The 23763-nt window shown below is 44.0% G+C and overlaps 1 protein-coding gene and 1 non-coding gene across 2 annotated transcripts; both read right to left on the reverse strand.

Annotated features, from left to right (window-relative positions):
• Positions 1-1449: 1449 nt before the first annotated feature.
• On the reverse strand, positions 1450-1988 carry LOC118709346 (prothymosin alpha-like). The gene is made up of 2 exons (XM_036421347.2): positions 1849-1988; positions 1450-1812 (listed from the first exon to the last, which is right to left on the reverse strand). Exon 2 carries the CDS (start codon positions 1774-1776, stop codon positions 1450-1452), a length of 327 nt encoding a protein of 108 aa, XP_036277240.1. The 5' UTR covers positions 1777-1812; positions 1849-1988.
• A 19145-nt stretch (positions 1989-21133) lies between these two features.
• Positions 21134-21272, reverse strand: LOC118710413. Its single transcript, XR_004985406.1, has one exon. It is a non-coding gene; the product is annotated as a small nucleolar RNA SNORA8 (small nucleolar RNA).
• Between the last annotated feature and the right edge of the window lie 2491 nt (positions 21273-23763).

Raw genomic sequence — 23763 nt, forward strand, 5'->3', positions numbered from 1 at the left:
TAGTTCTAAATCACTGCACAGGCATTCTAAACATGCTATTTTAAGGCTATGCTTTATTTTTAAGTAAGTAATATATGTTCAGCCAAATCAAATAAACTGTGTTAGTCCTTTTCATAACATTTGAAGTTAATAAAATAAATACCAATGATGATATGCTTTCACTTTTCCATGTATTTAATTTATCACAAATTTTAACTGAGTTTTGTCATCATAAAAAGCATTTTAAAATCTAAGGTTTATTATTTTTCAACCTCATGCTTTCAATAGTTTGGTTTCATTTGTCTACTATGATATGTTTCAGAATGTATTAAAATTATTTTGTGGACATTTCATTTCTCTAAGTAGGAGAGTCTACGGTAGACACCTTGAAAAGGTCACTTCACAGCCACACTCATGCTAACGAGGCCCGAGAGATAGTAAACAATAAAGCAAAACTGTAAAAGCTTTCAGCATCTTTGCTTTTAATAACAGCTTTATTGGCATTATCATTCACGTTATACTTCACCCTTAAATTGTAAATTCAGAGGGTTTTAGTGTGTTCAGACTTGTGCAACCATTACCACGTGTGACTTCAGAACTTTTCATCACCCTAAAAACAATCCCCACACCCACCCCTTCTACTTTGTTCTTTTTAAGGTTTTATTCTTTTCATTGCTGAATAATATTCTATTGTATGGATATATCACATTTCATTTTTTCATTTATCAGTCAATGAATGGGTTGTTTCCACTTTTTAGCCGCTGGGAGTAATACTGCTATGAACAGTTTAAGTTTTGTGTGGACATATGTTTTCATTTCTCTTGGGTATATATACCTTTGTAGAGAAATGTTAGATCATATGGTAAATTTATGTTTAATATTTTGAGGAACTGCCAAGCTTTTCCAAAGTTGGCTGCACCATTTTACATTTCCATGAGCAGTGTATGAGGGTTCCAATTTCTTTCACATTTTCACCAATACTTATTATGGATTATGGTTTTGTTTTGTTTTTAACATTAGCTACACTAATAGGTGTGAAGTGGTACCTCATGGTGATTTTGATTTGCATTTCCCTAATGACTAATAACCATCCTTTAAAAAACAGTGAAGGAAAACACGGACGTTTAACTTGGAAAATAAGGAAGATTTTGGCAGGAGGGCCTGAGAGCTGTCTTTACGTGTTAAAATAGAGGGACAGATGAACCGAGAGTTGATGTTAAATAGAGGCAGAGCTTGGCTCTATATAAATGAAATGTGCCATGAATAGGTTGAACAGGGAGGGAGTAGGTTTCTATCCCCTAGGGATGTTCAAGTAGAGGATACAGAAAAACTCTCCTCGGCTGCTCTGATGATTTGTAAACTTGTGGGGCATATCACGATTATGTTTTAAGCCATACATACGTAAGCTCGGTAATAGCACTGTTCTAGTCAAGTTATTACATGTTAATAGGTACTCTGGGAGACAGAGTCTTAACACCAGTTGGAGCCACTGGGATGCAGGGCATATTGGGATAACAGTACCAACCAGAAGCCTCTATGTTTGCCTGTAGCTGCCTCAGCCTCATCTTCATCTCCATCCTTTTCCTCACCATCGCCTTCCTCTTCTTCTGCCTCTTCCCCTCCTTCTTCCTCTTCTTCATCTCCCTCCCTGTCAGCCTCCTGCTCCCCATTTTCCTCATTACCGCTCCCATTCACAGGTGCATCGCTGCCATTCTCTGCCTCCTCCACAACTTCCTTCTTCTCCTTGAAGTGCTTGGTGGTGATCTCGGAGCAGGTGTCCACGGCCATGTCTGACATGGTGGGGCACCCGGTGATCCTATGCAGCGTTTTTTTGTTTGTTTGTTTTTGGGGTTTTTTTGTTTTGTTTTGTTTTTTAAAGCGAGAGTTGGAGGACTCTGGCGAGAAGTTGCCCGCATCCTGGCGGTGGAGGAGGCGCCTGCAGAGGTGGTTGCAGCGAGCGGAGAGGGAGCCACAGGAACAACGCAAAGATGGCTTTTCAGAGCAGCCAGTCAGTGTGTACTCTTTCTTAACTTTGTTATTTCTTTACAAAGAATAACTCTAGTTTTTAAAATGAAAATTGTATCTCTCACTAATTTTAAAAAAACGAAAACATCTCTCATCAACGGTCTGTAGCAGTTTCCTCACATGCAGGACCAGCACACCCATCACCCTTGACAGGTCAGGCAGGAGGGGCGCTCGTATGGAAGAATAAGAAGTAAAGGTGCTCATGATTTGGTTGTAGTGCCTCAGATACAAATATAATATACTTGTAACATTTAACAATGATGGCGAACCCATGCAAAGATGCTTGCATACAGTCTGGTTCTGTGATTCTGTAGTTCAGTCATTAGAAAATAAACCATTCCCACCTGGCCTGTGCGGCTCAGGGGTTGAGTGTCGAGCCACAAACCATTAGGTGAGGGTTCAATTCCAGGTCAGGACACATGCCCAAGTGGAGGGTGTGCAGTAGGCAGCTGACTGATGATTCTCATCATTGATGGCGCTCGAGCTCCTCTCTCTCTCTCTCTCTCTCTCTCTCTCTCTCCCTGTCTCTTCCACTCTCTGAAATAAATAAAAACATAATTAAAAAAAAATAAAAATGAAAACATTCCCAGGAAGTACAATCATGCTGTGATATTAAATTCCTTGGGGGAAATGTACCTCTAGAGGCACTAGTATTTTAGAACTCTCTTCCCATACTCAGGCCCTCTTGTTTTTTTCATTAGGAGAGATGGTCACATTAAAAAAACAAAAAACAAACAAACAAACAAAAAACAAAAAAACCCCAACAACACATGCTATCCCTACGACACTTGTCCTAGTAATTCCCACAGCCCAGTGGCAGGAGTGGCAGAGCCAGCGCTCCTGGAGGGGAGACCCAAGAGGGCATGGCACAGCCAAGCTGATGCTAACGTGCTAGTCACTCCCGGGGCCTCGGCGAGGCCGTCTGAGGTGACGCCTGTGGCCGGATGTGCGAGGACCAGAGGACGGAGGCCACTGCATCTCCGCTCCCAGGGAGCAGCGTGACCTCCCCACCCGCCGCGCAGGCCAGCAGGGGCTCTCAGCTGCCGGCCGCGTGCGCACAAATGGCTCTCCCGAGGACGCCAATGACAGTGGACCATTTTTCTCCCATGCTATCATCCGTCCTGATTCCTCTGCTGGGAAATCTGCGAAGAGCCAAGGATGGGTCTGGCGAGAAGAAAATAAAAACAAGATCTATTGTATCTGTGTGTCTTCCTTCTGCACATGCTCCGTCCCGGAACCCTGCGGTTCCCGGGCTGAATGTGAGGGTCAGAAGGCTCCCCGGAGAAGCTGTATGCTATTGGCCTGTGAGTGTTTTCCTTTCTTCTCCGTGTGTGGCAGAATGGATGCGCAGGGGGCCATCTCTTTCCGAATAATATGGTTTTATGATCCTACTGGACCTCAGGTCGAAAGCACAAGTAAATGTTTGGAGGGAGAGTTTGCATCTAGATAGGGTAGAGGCCTGCCGGCTTGCTGGGCCCCGGGGAAGAGCCTGTGCTACCTCAGTTCCTGCTTCATGGGCTGCCTCTTCCCAGGCCCGGTCAGGATCCCAGCAAACCTGGAAGGCAGGATCAGGGTGCCGGCCAACTGCATCTTTCCCATAAGAAGTTAGTGGAATGCCCACCAAACTCACTTTTTAAAAAAATATTATTTATTTATTTATTTATTTATTTATTTATTTATTTATTTTACAGAGAGGAAGGGAGGAAGGTAGAAGGATAGAGAGAAACATCGATGAGAGAGAAACATCAATCAGCTGCCTCCTGGGGATGTGCCCGCAACCAAGGTACATGCCCTTGACCGGGATCGAACCCAGGACCTTTCGGTCCACAGGCCGACGCTCTATTCACCCAGCCAAACCAGCTAGGGCCCACCAAACGCACTTTAACTCAGGCCAGAGGATGCAGGGCTGGAGGAACATTCACTCTTTTCCCTCGAGGAAGTAGAAGGCCCTTGTGCCGAAGAAAATGTGAGACTTGAGCCCAACCCCAAATAATTATGGGCTCAAGGCAACTATAGTATCCGCCTGGTCCTGGCCTTTCCAGAATAAATGCGGTTGTGTTTCCGCAGAAGAATGTTTTCTAATGTGGGATACTCTCAATCCGTGTCCTGGTTTCAGAATCACAGTGTACCAACAGCCAGAAAAGTGAGAGCCTTCGAGAAGAATGATTAAACACTGGCACTGGGCTTTTATAAATCTCTCATTTAATCTTCACACACCTCTTAGAAGATACTATTATAAGCTCCCTGTGGGAGTGGAGGGGTTGTAAGGTGAAATAACTTCCTCGAAGTCACACAGTCAGCAAGGAGAAGCCCTGGGGCTTGCACACAACCCAGGAGCTCTCATGCCTAACCACTGAGCAGTCCAACCAAGAAGACCCACCACCAAGGATGATGGGGAGAGACACTCACAGGCTGGGGACCGAGACAGACAGAATCCTCCAACGAGTCAGAACTTGTGCTCAGTCCTGAAGGTGAGAAAGAGGTTAGAAAGGAGAAGGGTTGGAAATGAGAAGTGGGAAGATTTGCTCAGAAAGGGATATGGGACGGACAGATATGCAGAGGCAAGAGGAATGGAGCAAACGTGAGGAAAGCTGAGTGGTGCCCTATGTGAGGATCATTGCATTTTGGTTGAACTGAACAAGGGGATCCAAGCAGAAGCAGATGTAAGAATTAAGGATTTCGCCTGGCTGGCGTGGCTCAGTGGTTGAGGGTTGACCTATGAATCTGGAAGTCATGGTTTGATTCCCAGTTAGGGCTCATGCCCGGGTTTGGGCTTAATCCCCAGTGTGGGGGAGTGCAGGAGGCAGCCAATCAATGATTCTCTCTCATCATCAATGTTTCTGTCTCTTTCTCTCTCTCCCTTCTGCTCTGAAATCAATTAAAAAATTTTTTTAAATTAAGGCTTTTGCTTAGTCAGGCCAAAGAGAGTTTAATTTTGAAGGTTAAGGAAAGCCACTAAAGGATTTTGAGCAGAGGTGAGGGTGACAAGATTTGCATTTCAGAAAGATCGTGATCTGTATAGAAACCAGAGTGATAAGATTTGCATTTCAAAAAAATCACTATTTACACAGGGATCCCTGGCAGGAAATCAGGGCTCAGGTGTGGCAGTAGGCACAGGTGAGACAGTGAGGCTGCTGAGGAGACAATGCCTTTCCAGTAAGAAATGACAAGGTGTATGTATTGTAGCCTCAGAGAGAGGCAGTGGGGAGGGAGAGGAGGGAATTGACTTGAAGTAAAAGAACTCTGAAAGGGTTGAATGAGGAGAATAGGGGATAGGGAGTGTCAATGATGAGATAACACTTAGGTGTTTCATCCATACACGATAATAGTATTCATTTTATTTGAAGAAGTCAGAGTTAAAGAAGGGGACAGGGTTGGGAAGGACAAAGAAAAGGATAATGAGAGCAATTTATTTTTGTTTCTGTTAATCCTCACCCCAGGATATTTTTCCATTAATTTTTAGGGAGAGTGGAAGGGAGGGGAAGAGACAGAGACAGAAACACTGAGGTGAGAGAGACACATTGATTGGTTGCCTCCTGCACATGCCCGAACCACGCCCAGGACCCAGCCTGCAACTGAGGTCCATGTCCTTAACTGGAATCAAACCAGGACTCTTCAATCTGTAGGCCCACACTCTAGCCACTGAGCCAGGCTGGCTAAGGCTAATGCGAACAATTTAAAACACACTGAATTTGATGTAACTATGGGGATAATGAATGTAACCAAGTAAATACTGGCTAAATGAATCCGGGGGTCAACAGAGAGGCTTAAGCTGGGAAGATGGGCTTGTCAATCCTCCGGAGGAATGTAGGTTGTGGGGTTGGGCCAATTTTTATCTCTCGATCCAAATTCACTCTCTAATACTTTCAGATGCTGGAGCTGGGACTCCTAAAGCCACGTCTCAGGCTCTGCCAGTAGAGCAGTGGTTCTCAACCTTTCTAATGCCTTGACCCTTTAATGGCGACCCTGCTGGCGGTTCTCAACCTGTGGGTCGAGACACAAGAGGCATCGCATTAATGGCATTCCCACCAAACTCACTTCAAACCCACAGGTTGAGAACCACTGCTGTGGAGCCTAAGACCATCGGAAAACACAGATATTTACATTATGATTCATTAACAGTAGCAAAATTATAGTTATGAAGTAGCAATGAAAAGAATTTTATGGTTGGGGTCACCACAACATGAGGAACTGTATTAAAGGGGCGGGCATTAGGAAGGTTGAGAACCACTGCAGTAGAGGGAGGCTGCAGGGCTGGAGGAGAGAAGGCTCGAGTCTCCACCAGCCTCGCTTCCTCACCCAGCAGCTGCAGATGATTCCAGTAGCCGCTGTGGGGAGTGTGCATTTTCCTAACACCTGCAGAACCAGCTTCCTCTTATCCCACGTAGAGACCCTGCAGTGCCAGTTACCCCGCCTCCCCGAGGTCTGGGCCCCACGCTAGGCAACCCTCCTCTAAGTTCTAGTCTCAGTAACTCCAGCCTCTTCCTTTGTTCCTTCAGCCCCTTGAGGTGGTGTTGCTTCCGGTGGGTGCCACCTCCGCCAAATCTCGAGTTCCCTTTTCACCCGCTCAGTTACCTAGCTAATAACTTTCTGCCTAGTTAACAATTCTTTACATTAATTTCTTTCTTTTAAGATGACTGGCATGCCTCTGTCTCCTGACCGCACCCTGGCTGGTGCAGGGTGAGTACAGCACCCAAGGCAAGCACAGAGCGCCGTGGAAGAAGAGAGCTTTGAAAGGAACCCAGGGTCCCCTGTATTTAAGGACTGTCAGTCCAAGGAGTGGGCCAGGGAGGTACTGGGGAATCCAAACAGTCAACTGAGAAAGAAAGAGAAAACAGACCAGAGCGAGAGTTATGAATGAAGCAAGGCTCCTGAAGAGATGATGGAGTAAGCTTCATCCCGGAAAGGAAAGGAATGAAGGTGAGCTAGGAGTACGTAAGCTTTCCAGAGGGACAGTTATCCACTGGGGGGGGAAGTGAGGCAGTCTGAGGGAGGAGGAGGAGGTGGGGCCGGGGATGGATAGATGGAATAGAGGCTGCCCCATGGGGGAGGGCACAGAGAACTTGAATTTGAGGTGGCTCTGATCCCTATTATTGGGTGTGCTCTCTGTTTTATACAGTTTGAGCCTAGCAGCCCTCTGTGGAGCAATGAGTTTGATCCAGGGGAGGAGTTCAGCAGGTACTCAGAAGACAAGTGGGTTTAGGCAGGAGAGGGCTTTCCATGGAGGACTGGGGCTGAGGTTGGCAAGAAAATGAAGTGAGGCTTATGGGGGGTGACGTGCAGAAACCGCACAGCCCTGTGGGAGCCCCTGAGGGTGTGTGAGGGTTTATCTCTCTTCTTTAACTAAAGCCATAAAAGGAAAACCTTTTCTATATCCTCTGGCCAGAGAAATAAAGTCCCCCACAGAGAATGGACACACGCTTTAATCTTAATAAAACATGGTGGCTCATCCTTAGGTCTAACCTCATTTACAGGTTACCCTGGTGAAGTGGATTATCAATCTGATATATGTCGTGTATTTATTCTAGGTAAGGTTTTTTTGTTTTTGAGAAGCAGTGTGATAAGGAGCTTAGAAAACTTCAGAACTCCTCAAATATGAAGAATCAGGGATATTGTTGTAATGAGGTAGGTCTGCTTTTAATGCCATTTTATTGCTTTAAATTTTCTTAGGGTGAGATCAAGTCTGATAAGCACTGTAATTTAGGCAAGTAATGATGGCAATAAAATGTGCCGCTGCAAAATAAGCTAAGTGCCCAGGCTTCTGAGCTTTCTCAATTATTTCCCTGTGAATGCATTTCTATGGGGGCCGCTTCCCCCTAGGATGGAGCATAATTTTAAAAGCTTGTGTTCACTGCAGCCTATAAATTACCATTTCCCCTTCATGTTGGCAAGTAGTGATTTATCTCAGCCAAACTGTAGACTTCACTAGGCATGCTCTACTGGGCATGTGCTTCCCTGGGGCATGCGATACTTTTTTTTAGCATAGCGTATAGAAGAAGCATGGAAGTCATTAAATTCATAAATCAATTTACACAGGAATTCTTCGTTTACTATGATTCGTCATATATTTTTTTCAAAATGGCTGCTATACTTGCATTATTTATAAGTAACTAAATTATATAACTATCTGTAATTCTTACATGTGTAGAAGAGAGCGTTATTGCAGCTAAATATCTTTAAATATGTGTTTTCCACTTCTGCAATTCTGATTATGAATTGTAACATTGATTAATATTATATCTAAGAGTCATCTTTCTATGGACATGGAATTTATTTAAACCCTTCTCACAGCATGTCTACGAAGGGCATAGGAAACATAGTTCAGGCTGAAATAGGTGTAGTTTTCTTTCAATCATAGAGACATTTGAAAATAAAATTTACTCAGAAAAATATACAGTAGGTCCTCAGTTACGTTGGAGACCTGTTCCCAAGATTTTCTCCGTAAGTCGGAACCCACCTACATAAGCACCCACGTCACTCACATGGAGCGCACACACAGCAGTAATGAAGTGAAACAGTCAAAAAGTTTAAAAAAAAAGATAACAATTCCATATCTTTACTTGTGTAAATAAATAATAAAAACATAAAGCTCATATGTACATACGTAGAAATGATGGAACTTTTTTAAAATAAATAAATGGGAGTCGGCGACGTAACAACAAAACGACATACGTCAAATCCGATGTAACTTGACACATTTCCTGTATGAAATAGGAAATGTGTCATAAAATGGAAAAATGTTAAATGGTGTAAGCGGGTGGGGGGGGGGGGAAGGTCCAGTGCCATGAACTGCAGCTACTTTCAGTCCGCAGACCGACGCTCTACCACTGAGCCAAACCGGCTTCGGCTGCAGCTACTTTCCAAGTGCCAGAACTGTAGCACTGGGGACCGTGGTGGGGAACAACTGCAGGAATCTTCACAAATCTGACAAAAACGAAGCTACTTTCTAGAAAAAAGGTCACTCGAGTCAGACAAGGCTAAGTCTAGCTCAGCCACTTACCAAATTTTGACCTTGGTCAACTTGAACTTTCCTTAGCCACCATTTCCTTGTCTGAAAATTGGAGATAAAGTTATTACCTCTCAAGGTCCTTGAGAGAAATGTGTGATTACAGGTGCTGAGTGCTGGCTGGGTCCACAATGGCCTCCTGCCTCCGGAGCCCCTGGCTTCCTCTGGCCTTGGGTTCTGACCTCCCAAACGACCATCTGGGGACACATCAAGTAAGCTGTGCTAGAACTTAAAGAGCAGATGCCATCAACAGGCCATCGTCTGTTGACTGATTACAAACTTTAAAAATGTGGAACTGGTTATACTTTGAAGACCTGATGCGAAATGTGTGATGGAGAAAGGAAGTCTGTTCAGGAAGCTGTCTCTATCCAGAAGGGGACAATAATGGCACCATAATCCCCATCCCATTGCCTTGTCGTAGAAGCCCCAAGCATCGTTCCTTAATTTGGAAACATGGCTGACAGTACAGATTCCAAAAGCAGTTGGGATAAACAGGAAAGTTGGAAGGATGCACACAGTTCTTTGAAGCACACAGGAGCAGATTCTCTTGTCAGGAAAGCCTGGCTTAATCACTCCTTTGCTATCCCATCCAGTTACCCAAACTCTAGCAGCGTATTTCATTTGACTGTTTATCAGATTTATCAAGAAAGCAGAGTCGTACCATCGGTTCAGGAGACTCCCGGTGACCTTCTCCGCAGCAGCTGTTCATTCCTCTGTTTCTCATCAGCCTGTCTCTGCAGTACGTGACAGCTTGCGCAGGATTTTCCTATGGGTAAGCTCGACAGGCATGCAGAACTGGAACCTTGCCCACTTCTTGTTTCTCTTCTTCTTTATGGCAATGCTGACACTTGTCAAACTCTGTGTCACCCAGCCCCTCGCTCCCACCAATTCTGCAGGTAGCTCCGGAATCTCAAACTGTACTTCTCACCCCTGCTCTAATCCCCGCTTCTACCTGGCTGCTGGACACCATACTACTGTCTCTCAGGGGCCTTGAACTCCTCAGAGCCAAAGCCAAACTCATCTTTTCTCTTAACTCATTTCCCCTGTTTCATGAGATCACTATATTCCCTCAGAGACACAGTCTCAAAAGCTTTGGCTTCTCTTCTGCCTCTACAATGTAAGCAGTTGCTGTGGTTGATATAGTCTGCCCTTTGTAAAGCCTTTCAAATGGACTCCTCAGTTACATCTCTATACTTCCTGCCTTGTCCCAGGTCCTCATTACCCATCCCTAGAGCTTCTGCCATAGCCTTCTACGGAGTAGCCCAGTTTTGTCCCATTCCACATGCTCATGCCTCTGAGGTTCTAATCATGCTGCTTCCCTACTCCCAAATCTGCAATGCTTTAATTGCTTGGGCAAGCTTAATTAACTTCTCATCCCACATCAAGGCACTACAAGGTGGATTCAACCTACCTCCTGCTCCCTTATATCTACCTATATTCCAACCAAACCACTTGAAGCCAACTTTTTATTGAGCACTTACTTTGTTTCAGAAACTGAGATGAACCTTTTTAATATATTGTATCTTTAATTCTTATAACATGATAGTATTATTTTGCCCATTTTACAAATGGAGAGACTGAATCCTTGAAAAATTCAGGTAAATTGTCCAAAGTGTTATGGTTAGTAGGTAGCACTGAGGAAATTTGAATCCGAATTCCCTAAATAAATAATTTTCTTCCTTGCTATCTACCTTTATGCATATATTTCTCTTCACGTGCAATTCTGCAAAGTATTCTCCACATACAGTTGCATATCAAAATTGTATTCATCCTCTAAGACATGTCAAATGCCTCTCCTTCTTTAAGGGTTTCCTGACGTCTCCAACTGATGGTGCTATGTCCTTCACCTGAATGGCCATGCACTATTATACTCCTGGCTCTCGTGACAGGTGAACTGGCTGCCTGGTCCTCATCACTGGGGCTGTGGCTTTTAAGGCCGTGGCCATGTCTTAGTCATATTTTACCCCTTGCACTGAACACAAATCCTGGCACATTCTAGGTATTCAATGTTAAAATTAATTGTCCTACAAATAAACAAAAAATAGGCAACACTAGTGATGGCAAAATAATGGCAAGAAGTCCCTACATTATAGTTTTTACTATATCCCTGGAAATCATAATGTTCAATCTGGCAACTAAGTGATTTAATATGACACCAAGGAGGACTTTGTGTCTTACTGAGTGATTCTCCCTGTATAAGTTGAAGATGAGTGATTACCAATTCCTGTTTAGCACAAGAAATCACGTAGGGATGTTGGCAACAAAATGGACTCTATTCTAAGTCCATCGGATCAACATTGACCAGTTATGTTGTCTGCCAGACACCTTCACACTAGTGTCCCACAGTTACCTTGAACTGTGTTTACCTGTTATGAAATTTGGGGTGTCCTCATTCAGTATTGAAAGGCAGGCAAAATGATCTGACCTAGTAATTCCACTCCACATGAAATATATAAAAGCACATGCCAATACAAAAACGTGTGCAGTATTATTCATAACAGCCAAAACATGAAATCAACCCAATGTCCATCAACTGCTGAGTGGATAAACCAAAGTGATATATCCACACCTAAGTATCATTCGGCAATAAAAAGGAATGAGCCCAGCCAGTGTGCCTAAGAGGTTGAGGAAGTCACAGTTTGATTCCTGGTCAGGGAACATGCCTGGGTTTTGGGCTTGATCCCCAGTGAGGGTCATGCAAGAGGCAGCCGATCAATGATTCTCTCTTATTGTTGATGTTTCTATCTCTTTCTCTCCCTCTATGAAATATATATATATATATATATATATATATATATATATATATATATATTTTTTTTTTTTTTAAAGGGAATGAAATATGAACATGTAACTACAACAAGGATGAATAAGAAAACATTATGGTAAGTAAAAAAGCCAATCACAAAAGATAATATGTTGTATAATTCCATTTATATGAAATGTCTAGAATTAGGTAAATGTAAACACATAGAATGAGGTTTCCTAGGGGTGAAGAGGAAGGAAGTGGAGGGGAAAGAGGTATGTGGATTCTTTTTGGCGTGATGAAAATGTTTTCAAGTTAACTGTGGCAACAGTTGCACAGCTTGTGAATATATTAAAAGATACTGAATTGTACATTTTGAATGAGTAAATGTTATAATACATACATTATATCTCAATAAAGCTGTTATTTTAAAAAGCAGTCAACTGATATTAAGGATTATAATGGGATAAAGATAAATGGTAGTCAATAAGCTGCTAAACATTCTTTTTGAAAGATGAAATTCAACGTTTGAATAGGCACCTTCCAAACTTTCTCTTTCTCAAAACAGAGAATAAGAGAGCAGAAGAAATAGAAAGAATAAGGTACTTGGTTCTTTGCTCTGTCGCTGAGGCATTATACTTTAAATAGAAGTTCTGCTTTTTCAAAAATAGTGTTTACTCTTCTATATTTCAAAAAGGCAAAACTGAATATTTCACCATTTGGATAATTGAGAACTATTATTTTTAGCTTTGATATTAATTTTGGAAATCACTTAATACAAATGAACATTTTTACCCAGCTAGATATATGTGCTTTAACACACACAGGTTTAACCTTATGTAAGCCCAGACTATGAAAAAAGCAGCTGTGCTGGTAACGACTGTTATGCACGCCTGGCCCGCTGGGACTTGACAGAACACTGGACCGCAGAAACCCTGTGAGTGAATAACACGGGAAATGGTCTATCAATAGGAAGAATACCAGCTATCTGCCAAAACACACAGCTTTGGGGTTGACCACACAGAGAGAGAGGAGTAGGAACACCATCAGCCTTTCTGACGAGCTGAGTGAACCTTGGACAAAGACAGTAATAAAGATATCATGTTCTCCTGAGCAGATGTTAGGGGCCGGCTTGCACCACCTCTCTCGCTCTGGTTGGGCTCCAGCTCCCCAGAAGTGGGAAGTGGGCCTGAGAATATTGATTCCATGAGACTGAGATGGACTTTGGCTCCTGTGCTGGGCTCCCTGGGCTCTTAAAAGCCAACGCACAGAGAGATGGGGCCGGCTGGTTTGGGTTGGCAGGGACCATCATTTGCTTCAGATGCTGCAGGAGTCTGGGGAGCCCGGAGAACCCTCTTGACCAATGGGAGCTCGGCAGAGTGGCTTTGTCCCGCCTGGAGGAAGGGGGTGGGGTGGCCCCTTGAGTTCCTCCTAACAGCCTTGTCCTCCAGCACCACTGCAGTCCTCATCAGTTCCAAACACTCCATAGGCCTATGTCGATAGGCCTATTTCTTTTAGTCAGAATGTCTCTCTTCTTCACCTGCAAACCTCCTCCTCTTGCTTTCAAACTTACCTTTGCTGCAAAGCCTCCCCACATCCCTCAGGCAAATCAGTCATGTCCACCTCCCTCTCTCCTCCTAAAGCTGTCACAGTCATCACTCAAACTGTGCATGGCTCTCGCTTCCCAGATAGCGAGTGTCTCAAATAGAAGGATTATATATCTATTTTTAGCTCTGTGTTACTTAGCGTGCCTGGCAGATAGCATTTAATGAATGTTTCTTGAATTCCACTAGATGGAGACCCTGAGATGTGGCCTGAGAATACAGAGGCAAGGAAGCCAGCTGCCTGGCCTAGAAGCAACTAGAACGTGTGTGTGTGTATTTGTGTGTGTGTGTGTGCACGCAAGCGCACATGTGTGGTGTGTGGTGTGCGTATGTGTGTGTATGTACGTGTGTGTGTGTGTGTGTGTGGTACGTGTATGTGTGGTGTGTGTGTGGTGTGTGTATACACGTGTGTGTATGTGGTGTGAGTGCATGTTGTGTGTATGTGTGCGCACACATGTGGTGTGTGTGTGTGTGTGTGTGTGTGTAACTGCCACGCATCCGAAAAGGAAACCATCCGGTCTGCGTCTATTATGGCGTACAAAGGATTAAGTAAGAGAATGTTAAACTGAATAGCCAAGGTGAAAGGGATTTCTGACACCAAGGGAAGAGAGATTTAAAAAAAATATATACAAAAATGAATATATTACTGGTAGTTTGCTAGGGCTGCTATAACAAAGAGCTACAGACTGGGTGGCTTATACAACAAGGCATTTATCTTCTCCTGACTCTGGAGGTTAGGAGTCTGAGACCCAGGTGTCTCCACGGTAGGTTCCCCTGTGAGGCCTCTTCTTGCCTTCTAGGCTGCTGCCTTCACACAAGGACACTAATCATATTGAATGAGGGCCCACCCTGATGAGCTCATTTAAGCTACCTTATTCAATGACCTCTTTAAAGAACCCATCTCCACCAGCCAAATTCTCGGGGTAAAGACTTGAACACATGAATTTTGAAGGGCTGCAATTCAGTCCATAACAGTGGGTAACTACCTTCTTGGGTAACTACCTTCTTTGCCTGAGGTTAGGGCTTGCCTTGAACATCAGTTCTGCACATTCTTTTCACCTTCCTTGAACTTGATCTTCAGATCTAAGCAATGTTGACAGAGTCCCTTTAAACTCACATGAGATGGTAATTGGAGCTGGCAAATGCGGAGCCTGGATGCTAACTCAGATAATCTTTCTCGCCCTTCTCAATTCTACGTGGGATGGGGAGACCTAGCCCGGGGACCCTTTCACGGGTGTCCAGGTACATGGTCCCTGACTCTGCACACTGCAGCCTGTATTTCACAGGCTGCTTTTATAACCCAAAGGAATGTGCCGTCACAAGTCTATGCCAGCATTTGCTGTTGTTGCTCTCCAGTTAGCACCACCCAGCACTAAACCAGGTGAGAGCCTGTGCATGAAGCTAGAGAGGGAAAGCTGACTCTCCAGGGTCTGTGTACCATCTTCACAAACTAGACCTGTGTGTAGCTGAAGTCACCCATCCTCAGTGCCAGCATGAAAGCCAGGCCAGTCATAGCAACCTCCGAGTGCAGCTGTCCATTTCAACATAGATCAAAAGAAAACCATGATACTGTTCAGAATGGACTCCTCTTGGAAAGAGTAATACTGGAGTAATTTCCTGAGATAATATTGGGTTTAGGGTTGGCCCTTAGAAATGCTCTTCCCCTCCTTTAACATTTCTCCAGGTGAGGTCCTAGGCCCCTAGGGTGGACTCACATGGAGTTCTTAATGGAAAGGTAGATTCCCATGCCTACCCAAGGCTGACTGAGTCAGGACCTCTGGGTGGATCTCAGAATCTGAGTTTTAATCCTTGCCTTCATTCTTATCCAAGGGAACATGTGCAAACATTGACTTAATAATCCTGCCTGGAAATGTGGGTGGTACACTGCCAGGTGAGTGATGCCTCCTGGACGGTGGCCTCCGGATCCACTCACCTTCCCATGGGCGCAGCTCACTGGGACTCCGAGAGATGACAGAGCCACCAGTCCAGGTACCATGGATCCAGCTGCCGAGTCCCACTCCAGGCTCTGCCCATACTCTTTGTTTTTTGAAGCCACAGCTTGAATCATCCATAATTAAAGGGGGGTAAAAAGTGGTTAAAGGTTTTCTAATCCTGGTATTACTCAATGCTGATGATGGTGTGTTAGTAGAAGGGAACTCTCACCCCAGCTACTGGCAGTGCAAACTGGTACGATGCTTTCCAGAGGGCTTTTTGGCAATCTGTAGTGAGAAGGTATGAATTCTATTTGCAGAAATGACCCACAAGGGGAACATGATTCTGTCAAAACTGTATTCAAAATATTTATCAGAGCCTTGTTTGTAATAAGTAATAAACAAATGCTCAACAGGGAACTTGTCAAATTCATAAAATTAAAATATTAGGTAGTTATTAAAATTTCTGTTGTCACAACAGGCAGAAAAATATATTTTATTAAGTTTGTTAAAGAATAAGATTTTATTATATAAAATCTCTCTATATAGTTTTAATCTCCCCCAATATATGCGCATGCACCCCCCCCACACACACACATTTCTCTATATCTGAAGAGAAACACACCTAATTGCTAAAAATGATTGTCTTTAGGTGAGAGGTTTCCACAGACAGAGGAAAGAGGAAGGACCCTGAGCACCATCATCCAAATCTTTAGCAAACTCTCATTCATTTCCTGCCTTCCTCTCCCCTCGAGCTCAAATCAGCCAGCTTGAGCAAATAGCAGCTTGGGTTCGGGGTGCAGGTGGAATCGGCAGCTAGAAACCAAAACATTTGGCTCTCAACCCTCAGTGTGTAAAAGGATCCCCGGGGGTACTTAGTTAAAATGCAGATTCCTTGGCCCCGCTTCTAGAAATGTCCATGTACGATGTGGGGTTAGTAATTGTGCTCCGGTGACCTGAGGGTAGCAGCTGGAGAGAGAGCCGCAGGGAGACCAGGGAAGCAGAAGGCCCGGGAAGCCAGGCTGAGGGCCACAGAAAGGGGTGTCAGCTTTTCACACTGCTCCTTTCTCTTCCACCTCAACTTAGAGCTACTTGCTAGAACACGGGGACTGTGAGAACAGTCTGGAAGCCCTTTGTCGGCTAACCTTGAGGACACAGCTATCCCTGTAAACATGACTTCCAGTGGAAAATATGTTTCAAGTTAAAAACGAATTCCCATCTGAACTTGTGGAATTCAGTTGGTTCCTATCCGGACTATCTGTTCTGACCGCCGCGCTGTAAGCCTCCCTTCGACTAGATTTTGGAAAACCACCCCAACCCTGATGTAACCATTTAGATGCCCTTCCGTTTTTCACATTAGTTTTAGCTCATTTAACAAGATAGAAAGAAAAAGGATGAATTTGTTTTTTAGGAAAAGCGATAGATACTCACTGTTAAATATAAGATTACATTCACTCTCATGCCAAAAGCCACAAGTACATTTGAGCCTCTACTCACTCTCCCCTCCCTTCCAAAGACCTTTGGATTCTTGCCTTTTTGGAGGGATAGTATCAGGACCAGGAATGTAGCTTAAAAGTTCTGGTCAGCTTCTTCAGATTTAGTTTTGAATTCGGAAGGGTCCTTTAACATTTTACAAATTTCAAGTTCAGTAACTCTCAAAGTAAACTATTGAACAGATTTCCTTTGACAGGTACGGAGTGAACGATAATAAAAACTGCCAGAGCTGAAAATGCATGCAAACAAACGTGCCATCGTCCATTTGCACTTCGGTGATGATAAGACGTTGTGTAACGGGAAGTTCAGATGCAATTCGGAACCAGGTTTGAAAAGTTGTCAGCGGGAGGTAAGCTGGGATGGCGGTGGTTCCCACATCTGTCTGTCTTGATTGGGTACAAACAGTGGTGAGATGAAAGGGGCTCGTAGGGGCCACCCCCTCCTCACGTTTGAGTTTATTTGCAAAATAAATGAATATAACAGCCAAAGCGAAAGTCCCCAGGGGCTGAGCTAGATGGTCACAATTTGAGCTACCAAGGGCCGAGGGTGCTCAGACTAGATTCGTGCTGTTTCAGACTTTAATAACCAAACCCTTGTTAATAACCAACAGAGCCCTTTGGCTGAAGCAGAAGCAGGGAACTGGTGCCTACTTGTCTGGCCCCGCAGGCCCCCGAAGACCCGATTAGACATTTGTATCAGTTAGGAGTCTTCGGTTCCCACCCACAGCATCTGACTTGGGCCAGTTTTCAGAATCGCTGGGAAAGCTGATGAACTAAACTTCAGACAGGACCGGAACCAGGGCCACTCCTGGGTTCTGAGTGGCAAGATCGACGTGCTGTCCCTTCAGGGATTACCAAGGGAACCAGACTGCGTTCCCCAGTTCTGATTGCCTTGATCAGGCCACATGCCCATTCCTTGAACTGGGGGGTGGGAACATTGATTGACCCTTTTGTGGGGGAGCGTGGTCAGCAGAAGAAGGGGGAGTCATGGTAGGAAACTAAAGCATGTGTCCACTGCAGTCCTTCCAGGTCCCTTCCAGCTTCTGATCCTGTGACTACTGTTCCATTATTAGAAAATTCCCACTTGCAACAGCAAACAAAATGGCCTCAGAGAGTCACAGGCTCTGTTCTATGCTGGAGTTTTAATCTCAAAGATTAGCAGCATCAACATAAAAGAAAAAAAATTAAAAATCAGATAATAATGGCAGTGTTTTTGCAAAAAAAAAATTTTTTTAATCCTCACCTGAGGATATTTTTCCATTGATTTTTTAGAGAGAGCTGAAGAAAGAGAGAAGGACAGAGAGAAACATTGAGGTGAGAGAAACATATAGATTTGTTGCCTTCAATCTTAACGTGAGTATGCACCCCAACCAGGGCTCAGGCTGGGGAGGAACCTGCAACAAAGGGATGTGCCCTTGGCTGTAATTGAACCTGGGACCCTTCAGTCCACAGGCCGACACTTTATCCACTGAGCCAAACTGGCTAGGGCTGCAATTTCTTTTTTATTAAATATTTGTGAAGGGTTCACACTCATTGGTCAGGTTCTGGTTGAATTTTGTGTGACCTTCAGTAAATCTTTTAATTTTCCTGAGCCTCAGTTTCCTCATCTGTAAAATATGAGTCATTGGACTTTTACTGGGTTGTTTTATGGGAATTGCTTATTACAGCGTCTGGCCTTAATAATGGTAGTTATTATTCTAAAAGGAAATTTCCTCTCAAATGTTAACAATGGAAATTTATACAATCCTACTTTAATGAGGTCATTTTCATAAATCCATGAATGCCTGGAGACATGGTGAACAGCTAGATATTCTTGTGAACAACCAGGCCCTGGGGACGAACAGGCGGGATGGTGGCAATTCACCCAGGCTGCAGATTTGTGTTCCATGATCACCAAGACCCTCGGAGGAACTGTGTCCAGGCACACAGCCTGTGTTTATGCTTCACAGCAACTGGGGCAACACTGTAGGAAGAATATTACAAATGCAGTTTACTCTAGCTTTTCCTGAAAAGGTCTCCTCCGCACTGACTTCCACACAACAGCAGGGATAAGACAGTCCTGTGGAATTTTGATCCATAATCCAAATCTGCACATCCTCTCTCCTTCGGCAAACTGGAGCAGTTGCTATGACCCTTGGGTCCATCCTTGTGTTGACTAAAACTACAAATGAGTTTCAGGCCAACTGTGTGTCCTGGGAATTATGCAACCACATGCTTCCGGAAGAAACTCACTCACGTTAAGATTGTAAAACAAAGAGGGACTGAAGTCCAGGGAGAGAGTTTCCATCACTTAGTTCATCACAAGCACCTTATTAGGGAATGGGAAATGGGGAGAGGAATTGTTTCTAGTGCCGATTTACAAATTATCCTGGTGTGACCAGAATTATGTCCGAGAGGAAGGGAGTTCTGTCCCTTTGCTAAACACACTTCCTTCCTCTGGAGACTCTGAATTGGAAAGTTGAGCCTTTCCTTCCAGAAATAAATGCCAGCGCTTGAAAACTCAGCGTCCATCCTCCAGAATCCTTCAGCTTACTATTTCTAAAATTAGTGACCCAGAAGCGTTTGTTGACCACCTACCTACCTCTTTAACAGTCACCAGGCTGCCCCCTTGAGCTCTCAGAAGAAAACAGTGATTCATACTTCTAGACTCTGCTGGGGGGGTTGGGGAGGAGGAGGGGGAAGGCATGAAAATACTAAGACCAGGTGGAAATCAGTGTGACATGCACACTCATTTCTGTGGCTCGCAGGCTGGGTGGGGAGGGGCAGCTTTGTGAACTTGGCTCCACACGCTGCAAAACCCCTTGCTCAGCTGGAGGAGGTTTCCATCAGCAAGCTTATCTGCGCCTGACGGAACAGTGTCACTAGGCCGCGTTGGAAGGCAATTTGTTGAAATCATTTCGCATGCAGGAAATCCTGTGTTTACTAACTGGGAAACGCTACATAAAGATTTGGATTGGTTTCCCCTTGTAATGCTCTTCCAAGATGAAATTTGGCAACAGAGCCACTGCAGATAAGGAGACGGTTACACAGGAAATGACAACACAATGACAGCTCATTGTACACAATAGGCCTATTTCTTTGTTCCCATCCCGGTTCTCAAAGTTCGTTGATAGAATCACTTCCTTCGGGGAGTCCAGTCACTCACCGGTTCTTGTCTCAAGTGCTGATGCATTCAGGGAGCCATTGCCATCTCCCTGACAATGTCGGAGAGATGCCTTGAAAATATTGGACTCATCGGTAAAGGTACTAAAGGGTAATAGGTAAGAGAAACAGTGAGATTCTCCAGGTTTCAGCTAATAGAAATGAATCAACTAAGTGAACAGAAAGTAGGCCCTTTCTGAAGCCATCAGCTAAAACAATGATGTCTATACTTGTAACTCAGGAGTTTCCTTTAATCAAAAGATCAGCAGCTGGAGACAAGACCTGATGGACATTACATAGCATGAAAAAGATGTGTGGTAATATATTTATTTTTATTTTATTTTAATATTTAAAAAAATAATTCTACCTAATAAAAGAGTAATATTCAAATTAACTATCACTCTGCTATGCCCACAAGCCAATCAGAGTGAGTATGCAAATTAACCCCAACCAAGATGGCTATAGCCACAGAGAGCAGGAGGGAGGCTTGGGTTTCTCTGGCAATGGAAGAAGCCAAGCTTTCCACCTGCCCTAGCCAGCCTAAGCCTCCACTCCAGGCTACAAAGTTTCAATTGTAGAAGGTAAATAAATTCCAGATACCAGGGCCTCCATTGGGTTGCCAGGGGGTGTGGCTGGCCTGCAAACCACCATAGGCCCCTCGCTCAGGCCGCCCCATATCCAAGGGAACCCCCACTCTGATCTGGAACACCTTTTAGGGCAAACCAGCTGGTCCCCACCCATGCACCAGACCTCTAACCTATCTAATAAAAGAGTTATATGCAGATTGACCATCACTCCAACACACAAGATGGCTGCCCCCATGTGGTCTAAGATCCTGCCCCCATATGACACAAGATGGCCACTACAAGATGGCCAGCAGGGGAGAGCAATTGGGAGGCACCAGGCCTGCAAAGGAGGGCAGTTGAGAGGGACCAGGTCTGCAAGAAAGGGCAGTTGGAGGTGATCAACCCCGCAGGGGAGGGCAGTTAGGGGTGACTAGGCCAGCAGAGGAGGAACATTGGGGGCAATGTTAGACATCAATCAGGCTGGCATGGGAGTGGTTAGGGAGTGATCAGGCTAGCAGGCAGGTGAGCAATTGGGAGCCAGCAGTCCTGCATTTGTCAAAGGGGTCCCAGATTGGAGAGGGTGCAGGCTGGGCTGTCACCTCCCCCCCACCCGGCCCCATACACAAATTTTGTGCACTGGGCTTCTAGTGTCTCAATAAAAATAGCAGGTTTAGCATGCACAAAGCCAAAAAAAGCCAATGATGCCAGATACTGAATTTATACTGCACTGCCCTTTGAACACCCAGCAAGAATACACTATTGAATGCAGATACCATGCAGTGCATGTGTGGTGATATATTGATATTTAAAAGGAAAATGCATCAATAGAAGTGTTGATGAGCACACAGAAGGGCGAACACGTGTAGGGCTTTATTAGAATGTGTCCAGCACGGCATCGGAGCCAAAGCCCCGGAGCAGGATCAGCCCACTGGCAAGGCTGCAGCCAGGGTGGGAAAGGTTCTTCCTTTAAATCCACTTCGCTGGGAAGCACCCTGTAGATTACGCAGTTTGTTTTTTTCTTTAGTATTTTTGGTGGTTTTCTCATTTTTATTTTCTGCAAATATATTTGTATTGATTTCAGAGAGGAAGGGAGAGGGAGAGAGATAAATAGAAACATCAATGATGAGAGAGAATCATTGATTGGCTGCTTCCTGGATATTCCACACTGGGAATCGAGTGCACAACCCAAGCATGTGCTCTGACTGGGAATTGAACCATGACCTCCTGGTTCATAGGTTGACACTCAATCATTGAACCATGCTGGCCAAGCTAAGTTAAATATTTCATTCATTTTTAATCATATCTCTGTTTAAGAAACAAAGGAGTCAACAAACATATCTTTGGCTTTGAGTATAGTTCTGAATGTATTCTGTGTATAGTGGCTGTATTTTTATAGGAAATTATGTTATATTATTATATGAATAACAATAATAATGAGTTAACCATGAATAATAATAATTAATGAATAATGAGTTGCCAGATTTAGCAAATAAGAATATAAGATTCCTCAGTTAAATTTAAATTTTAGATAAATAAGAGATACATTTTTAATGTATGTCCTAAATATTAGTTACACTAAGAAATGATTTATTATCTGAAATTATAATTTAAGTGGGTATTCTATATTTTATCTGGCCACCCTATTAGCTTTGGTTAACTTTGTTCCAATATTTCTTGGAAGACTTTGCCCCAAATGGTTGTGATATTTTTTGTTTAAACTTTTATTGTTACATTTTGGGCTTTTTATGTATTTACTAGAGTCCTGGTGCATGAAATTTGTGAACTACAGGAGGTATGTCCTTCAGCCCAGCCTTCACCCTCTTGCAATCTGGAATCTTTTGGGAGATGTCTGACTGCCAGTTTAGGCCCAATCCTGGCTCCTAACTCCTCACTTGCCTGTCTGATTGCCCCTAACCACTCGCCTGCCTACCTGATAACCCTTAACCAATCTGCCTGCCTGCCTGATTACCCCTAACTATTCCCTGGGGACTGGGGCCAGATGGGTAAGGGGCTGTGGTGTTCTGGTTTCTGGTTGTTCCACCATTCCGGTCTCTGGGCTTTTATTGTATAGGATGGCTCAGTTTTAGGAATGTAACCATTAGGTGATGGTCCTCAAGTGTGGGCAGTTTTACTCCCCAGGGGACACTCGCAATGTCTGGAGATATTTTTGGTTGTTACAACTTGGGGAGGTATGCCAATGGGTGGAGATCAGAGATGCTGCTAAACATCAATGACCACAGCAGCTCTCACAACAAAGAGCGATTGGGCACAAAATGTAATAGCTTCTGTTGAAAAACACTATCACAAACATTTTTAAAAAAGAGGTTTTCTTTTCAAATATATCCTTGTTTAAAAATATCTATTAAATAAACTTTATCAATTGCATTATTCATGTCTCTACTTTTTTTTACATATTTGATCTATCAGAGAAGAGAGTGATATATTGAAGTCACTCATTTAAGTAAACAAACATTTATTGAGAACCTCCAGTATGTCAGACTTTGTTCCAAATGCTGGAATACTCAGTGAACAAAACAAACATCTCTAATGTCATGGAGATTTTACTCTAATGAGGGGGACGGGGAGTTGGAAACAAAAGACATAATAAACAAACGGTATGCAAAGTATATGATGACAGCTGTTATGAAGGAAATAGAGCAGAGAATAGGGATGGGTGTTGGGATGGGCATGGTTTGTAACTATAAACTGAGTGGCAAGAAAGTCTTTACTGAGAAGGTTACATTAGAAGAAAGATCTGGAGGAGATGATACAAGGCGAAGAAAGGGAAGAGTGTTTCAGGCAAAGGACACAGAAGTGCAAAGACTCTGATGTAGGTCGATGCTGGGGATCAAGGAAGAGGGGGAGCAAAGGAAGGAAGAAGGAGAGTAGTGAGGACAAGGTCAGAGGGTGATGGTGCTGGGCTGGTATCCAGATCATTTAGGGTCTAGAAGGCCGATGTGAGAACTGTCACTTCACTTCTGGAAAGTTTCAGCGGAGTGATATTTGAAAGCATCACCTCAGCTGTGGTGATGAGGCTAGATAATGGCAGAAAAGACTGAAGCAAAGAGACCATTTATGAGGCCATGGCCATAATCCAGGAAAGAGGTGCTCAGTCCAGGATAATAACAGTGGAGAAAGTGAGAACTGATTGAACTCATTAGATAACAGATTACATATTGCTGGTGGGAATGCAAGAGGTACAACCCCAAGCAACATTGTTTAGCAACCTTCAACAATAACCTAGGTGTCTACTCTTCTACTCAACAACCTCAATG

The sequence above is a fragment of the Pipistrellus kuhlii genome, unplaced genomic scaffold (genome assembly GCF_014108245.1).
Source record: "Pipistrellus kuhlii isolate mPipKuh1 unplaced genomic scaffold, mPipKuh1.p scaffold_m20_p_1, whole genome shotgun sequence".
NCBI classification, from domain to species: domain Eukaryota; kingdom Metazoa; phylum Chordata; class Mammalia; order Chiroptera; family Vespertilionidae; genus Pipistrellus; species Pipistrellus kuhlii.